The sequence below is a fragment of the Oratosquilla oratoria genome, chromosome 36, assembly GCF_046742065.1.
Source record: "Oratosquilla oratoria isolate Oo_2021 chromosome 36, ASM4674206v1, whole genome shotgun sequence".
In the NCBI taxonomy this organism is placed as follows: domain Eukaryota; kingdom Metazoa; phylum Arthropoda; class Malacostraca; order Stomatopoda; family Squillidae; genus Oratosquilla; species Oratosquilla oratoria.
Genome location: NC_134812.1, coordinates 21,227,426 through 21,234,240, shown reverse-complemented (window position 1 = coordinate 21,234,240; position 6,815 = coordinate 21,227,426). Strand labels below are relative to the sequence as shown.

Genomic DNA, 6,815 nt, shown 5'->3' with positions numbered 1-6,815 from the left:
CTTGGACATCCCAAACATGTCCTCCCCTTTCTTGACATTCTATGCAATTTCTAGTAACATCAAATGGGCCATATTTCTTAACACTGGATCTCCCGTTAACCTAATATCTACTTATAGCTTCAATAAATTCCATCCTGAAACCCCCAGATATTATTCTTTCAAATGTAGATTGTATACTCTTCCTGATGGTTGATAAATTCTCCCTAGACATTAGCTTCAAAGACCAGTGCCCTTCCCCCCATTCCAGTTACTGTCTACGTAACTTACTTTCACTTGCATGCTGATATCCTCATAGGCTTAAAACCGATAAAGCAACATAACAGTTATTTACCCTGTTCAAAATGGTATAATTTATGTAAATAATTTCATTCCTGCATTGTAACTCCTCATACTGTAAATCAGGTTCACGTGACCAAACAGGCATAAGCAGACTAAGACTCCTCGTCAATTGCCTGTGCTCCCTCCCTTCAAATTCACCCCGCTTCATCACATGAGGGTGCACCAGCCGCTAGTATAGACTGTCTCACCACCTCCATACAACAAAGTTCCCAGTACTCAACCACTCGAAACCTTCCCCAGGACTCTACCTCTTCTACCTTACTGATAGCTGTGGACATACATTCCAAACGTAACAGAAGCACTAACTCCTCTCGCACGTCCAAATTAGCTAAACTCAAGACTAAACACCCATTAATTACCGTTGGTATTTCATCGAGTGAGTGAGGAGTTCAACATCAAATCCACCTAAGTCTCAGAAGTGTTATCTACATTCAAACACACTCACACAGTGTTCAGTAGCCCAAAGGCACTGTCCCCTCGTGAGTATAATAGGTACACATACAATTTTTTCAAGCCCCAGACACCGATATACTCTGTATGCCAGAAACTTGCAGTTTCAATTGCACTTCCCTCCTTTCAGACATCAGCTCAACGTCAAAGAAAGGTCACACTTACAATTTTTATTGCCAGTGACACTAACGCACCCCTCCATCTCACAGTTAGTACAATTATTTGTGATTATTAAGTATATCCCTCACGCATCAAAGTCACGGATAACCAATCTCCAATTTCTCAAGTTTGTACCACAACTTCCGACATGCCCATGGCGCAGGAACCCATTGGTGCATTACATTTCAACCCCATAGACTTCTCTGGTGCACAAGTAGACTTGATTGCACTTTACAACATGTTCAGGCAAAGTATTGCCACTCCAGGTGAACCCCTAGGAATGACTAACCTAATTCAGCATTACACACCCCTTCGTGAGAACTCCAAACAGCATTACATTCCCGCATACAGAATGTAACACGGTAAATACATGATTGTAGATAACCTTATCCAAGACATGGTTGCTCAGGACATCATTGACCCATCAGTAGGTGAATGAACATTTCCTTTCTTTATTGTCCCTAAATGCGATGGTTCCTTCCGGCCAGTAGTAGACTATAGGAAATTAGATAAGGTAACTACACCAGATAGACACCCCATTCCTATTTTACAAGTCCTCTTACACTCCGTCGGTGAAAACGATGTAGTGTTCACGATCTTGGCCCTTATGTCGGGATATATCCAGATTCACCTCGCTTCAGAGTCTATACCCCTGACAGCCTTCAGCACCTCCACAGGACACTATCACTTCAAACGACTAGCCATGGGTCTCGTTTCAGCTTCTTCAGTATTCACACATACTATATACACAATCCTTGCAGGTCTCATAGGCCATTCTGTGTATATCTACCTCGATGATGCAATCATCGCTTCGAAATTGGTTAGCAAACATTCACGCACTCTTAACACCGTCTTCTCACGGCCACCAAAAGCAGGTCTCAAACTGAAGCTCAAGAAGTGCTCCTTCCTTTAGAGAAAATTGCGCTTCTTAGGGCATGTCCTTAACTCGCAAGGAATTTTAACATCGCAGGACAAAGTCAAGAGAGTCATTGATTTTCCACGCCCTACTTCTGTGAACCACATACGCTCATTCCTAGGTCTATCAGGGATTTACAGGCGATACCTTCAAGGTTACGCTGGTATAGCAGCTCCATTAAATTTGCTATCTAAGTAGGACACCCCCTTCAATTGGACACCTGACCAAGAGAGAACCTTTAATAACTTTAAGCGAGCCTTATCCACGGCACCTGTCCTTACTTTTCCAAACCATAAGTTTTCTTCCACAATATGCACAAATGCCCCCTACACCGGACTTTTATCCAACAACACGACACAAAACCTGGACCAATTGCCTATGCTATCCGCACACTCAACAAACAAGAACAAAATTACTCAGCCACAGACATAGAAGTATTAGTTGTAGTATACACCCTCAAACACTTCAAAGAGATCATCCTTGGTTACGACATACACGTCTACAAGGACCATCGACCAATCTTACAGCTCTTCATAGGAAAAATATATCAGGAAAACTTGCTCGCTGGTTCCTCATAATACAGGAGTTCATGCCCACCTTTCTTTTTGTTCAAGGTAAAGTGAACCTAGTAGCAGACGCTCTCAGTCGCCATATTGCAACCATAAATAAAAAATTATTCAGTCACAGACATAGAAGCATTGGTTGTAGTTCACACCCTCAATCACTCCAAAGAGATCCTTGGTAACGACATACACGTCTACAAGGACCATCGACCAATCTTACAGCTCTTCATAGGAAAAATATATCAGGAAAACTTGCTCGCTGGTTCCTCATAATACAGGAGTTCATGCCCACCTTTCGTTTTGTTCAAGGTAAAGTGAACCTAGTAGCAGACGCTCTCAGTCGCCATATTGCAACCATAAATAAAAATCCCATTTCAATCACTCTTACTCAAGAGCACATAGCTGCGGCGCAAAGATCAGACCCTCTATGGAAACATATTATATACGTCCTCGAATCTGCAGACACAAATGTTACAGATAACTGTCCTCCGAATATCAACAATTACACATTAGTTGATGACGTACATCACAAAACAACACTAACAAACAAACATGAACCCAACCGGTCAGTGTTTCAGCTTATAGTCCCTGCGGACCTCATTCCTGAAGTTCTGGAAATCCTACATGACTGGGGACATTGCCGCATACGCTGGCAAGGAGAAATGCGTTACACAAACCAGATTGCAATACTTCTGACTACTCATGAGGAAGGATATACACTCCTACATAGATGCATATCACTCTTATCCGTTACACAAAGCTCATATCAGTGGTCATGTTCTTATCTTAACTTATCCTACCCTTTGCAAACCATTCGATACAGTAGCTATTGACCTCCTTGTATGTGTCGACCATTTCTCCCGATTCTGTATTCTTTCTCCCCTACCAGGCATGACAGCACAATACGTGACACAGACCCTTGTTAACGAAATCATATGTCTCTTCACTGCACCCAAATATCTTATTTCTGACTACGGAACTGAGGTCAACAATGAGATTCTTTCAAATGTTTATAAATCCTTTCAAATTTCAAAATGTAATACTACTGCTTATCACACTTCAAATGGCTTGGTTGAATACCAGAACTGAAATATTGTCAATGTTTTTCGACACCTTGCTTCATATTTTCACCCTTCTTGGGATGAACATGTCCCCATGATTCAAGCTTGCATTAACAGTGCCATAAACAGGTCAATATCGGAATTGACTCATTTTGTCCTTATTGGCTCGGGCAAAAGACTCCCATATGACTTTCTTGTTTCAGAACTACTCTCATTTACAATTTCAATGATTATGTTTAGGACAAAGTAGCAAATTTCAATAATCTTTTCAAAAGAATCCATCATATTCTTAATCTGGCTAAGTACGATATGGCCCATCTGCATAACAAATCAGCCAAAGATTGTACCTTTGAACTTCGAGATATTTTTTACACCCTTAGCCACACCCCCATCTCAAAGCTCTCCTGTAAATTCACTGGAACTTTTCGTATCACTGGACAGAAGTCAAATAATTAAGTCAAAGCACTCAGGTTGCATGATCTTAAAGATACTATATTGCACAAAGATCATATCAAAGATAGTTCCCGTAGCCTCGGTATAGAGATCGTTCCATCATCATTTAACACTACCCCTACTTTAGACAACCCTCACCAATCTTCTCAGCTTCTCCCCCCTACTCCTTTCCCCCGTTACAACCCTCGCAGTCGAGCCACCCCTTCATAAATTGCATCTTGACTTGGTAAACGGAAATGATATCTATTTCCACATGTTTTTAAGATTAGGTCAAATTTATTGTACGTAGTACCATTTTCCTATAATGAAATTGCTCAAGATCGATGTACAATTACCTTATATGTCAATTTATTATATTTTTATCTTTGAGCTTTCACTTCGATGTGGTCAGCGAGTGGTAGCTGTGCCAAGCGTCTGTTGCAAAATATGCCTGTAGATTGAGTGTCAATTATTCATTCTGTACTAGCGTGCATATGACCACGCACATGCATTAGCAACATTGTTAGATCTGATGGTATCAGTAAGCTTTCAATGGCTACATATTGTGTGATCTCACCCTTGGTCAGAAAAAGTGACCTTACGGCATCTGCATCAAGTGACACCTTGCAAAGACGACCAGAAAGAATACCAAACCAGAGTTTTACGACAAATTATTCATTACGTCGATAGGATAATGTTTCTTTCTGTGTACATGTATTTTCTCCCTGTTTATATATGTACCTATATATTATAATGGGTGCTCACATTCAGTTCTATACTGTACATAAATTTAGTCATAAGGAACATGCTTATAGAATATTTGCTTACCGTGTTGGTAAACGACACTTATTTTCTTCGTCACTCCATATGTGGCAAGAGCCAGACTAAACTTGACGTTACTGTCAAGACTTAAAATCAAAGAGAAGAACCCAAGCGACGCCTATATCTCAACGCCTCTAAACTAGTGTAGTTAAGCATCCTGTCTCTCTCTGTCTCTGTCTCTCTCTCTCTCTCTCTCTCTCTCTCTCTCTCTCTCTCTCTCTCTCTCTCTCTCTCTCTCTCTCTCTCTCTCTCTCTCTCTCTCTCTCTCTCTCTCTCTCTCTCTCTCTCTCATATCAATTTATATTCATTATGGCTTCCATCCGTGAAAATAATTTCATCTTATAATTGTTCCATTTTCCTGTTTATTATTATCTTCCATTTCCTGTCATTACCATATTTACCCTTTCTTCTTCTTTCCTTCTTACTTTCTTAACTTTACATTATAACATTGCATTGTAAATACTCCTTTGTATATTCTTTTCTTTGGATCGTAATAGTTCTGTTTTTATATAAATACAAAAAAGTATAACTTTATATCACACGCTATACTCATGTTGTTGTTTTTTTCATTTCAATTCATTATCAGCTGTGACTTGCATAATCAGTCGTGGTTATCCTGAAGATTAATAGGATAATCCGTTGGTATCTAATGTATATGTAGAACTATAAGTCGATGGAGGTGACAAGGCAATTAAAAATCGTTTGGTGGCAACCAGAGTTAGAGATAAAGAGCCAACAGGCAGGGAAGGGGTAAACAATGTAGCTCCTCCTCCTCCCTCTCTTCCTCCTCCTCCTCCTCCTCCTACTCCACCTTCTCTTACTACTCCACCTCCTCCTCTTCTTACTCCTCCTCCTCTTACTCCTAGTCCTCCACCTCCTCCTACTCCTCCTACTCCTCCTCCTCCTCCTCCTCCTCCACCTCCTCCTCCTCCTAGTCCTCCTCCACCTTCTCTTACTACTCCTCCTCCTCCTCCTCTTACTCCTCCTCCTCTTACTCCTCCTCCTCTTACTCCTAGTCCTCCTCCTCCTCCTCCTCCTCCTCCTCCTCTATCTCCACTCCCTCTCTTTACTCCTCCTACACTCCATCGTTTGCACACCTCTCCCCTCTGTCACTACCCTCTCCATTCAAGATCTGCAGGCTTGTCTTCCTTTTTCTTTATTCATTCTCTTTTCCCCTTATTCCTCACACTCTCATCATCTTCCTCTTCACACATCTCTCTCTTTCTCCTTTGTCCTATTCTTTCTCGTTCTCTTGATATGCCCTGGATTTCTCTTTCTCTTTTTCTGTCTCCATCTCATCTTCTTTGCACTCATGCTCTCTTTCCCCCCATCACCCCATTCCCCTCTTTTTTGCTCTCCGCCTTTTCTCCCCTCTCTTCCACCTCTCTTCTCCCCTCTCTTCCCCTCTCTTCTGATCTTTCGATTTCCTCGTGTTCTTTCCCCATCTTTGTTTCCTCTCCTTCCCCTCTTTCGCCCTCCTCTCGTTCTTCTCTCCTCCCCTTGTCTCCCCTTCCGTCCCACCTGTACTTTCTCTTTTTTTTTTTTCCTTCTTTCTTCTCCCCTAAATCGCCTTTTCTCTTCTCTTTATTTGGCCAGCTGACAATTTCACCAGCTCTTTTCCCCTCTTCCACTCTCCCTATTTTTTCTCATCCTTTCTCCCCTTTACTCCAATTATTTTTTGACCTTCGACCTCTTCCTTCCTCACACGCCTACCTATTATCTCTCCTTCTTCACTAACTCCTTTCCCTGCAATTTTCTTCCCCTTAATTACTCTTGCCTCACATCTACTTTCATCTACCGTCCCTTCCCCTTTCTTCCCCTTCCTTTACCCCTCCCCTCTTTTCCCCTTCCTTTACCCCTCCCCTCTTTTCCCCTTGCCTCCTTTCCCCTCTTCTCCTGTACCCCCTCCCATCTCACCCTTTCACCTCCTATCACCTCCCTTTTCCCTTTACCTTCCCCTCCTTTCTCCTTCTCCTCACCTCCCACCCCACTTCCTCCTTTCTTCTCTCCTCTTCTATTTCTCTTCTGACCTGTCTCCTCCTCTACACTTTTCTCTCCCCTGCCCCCCTCCCC

General features: G+C 42.1%; 1 protein-coding gene across 1 annotated transcript; it reads left to right on the top strand.

Moving 5' to 3' along the window:
* Positions 1 to 2,175: 2,175 nt before the first annotated feature.
* Positions 2,176 to 3,516, top strand: LOC143019042 (uncharacterized). Its single transcript, XM_076174742.1, has 4 exons — positions 2,176 to 2,431; positions 2,546 to 2,605; positions 2,737 to 3,204; positions 3,317 to 3,516. Exons 1-4 carry the CDS (start codon positions 2,176 to 2,178, stop codon positions 3,514 to 3,516), a joined length of 984 nt encoding a protein of 327 aa, XP_076030857.1.
* Positions 3,517 to 6,815: the final 3,299 nt, after the last annotated feature.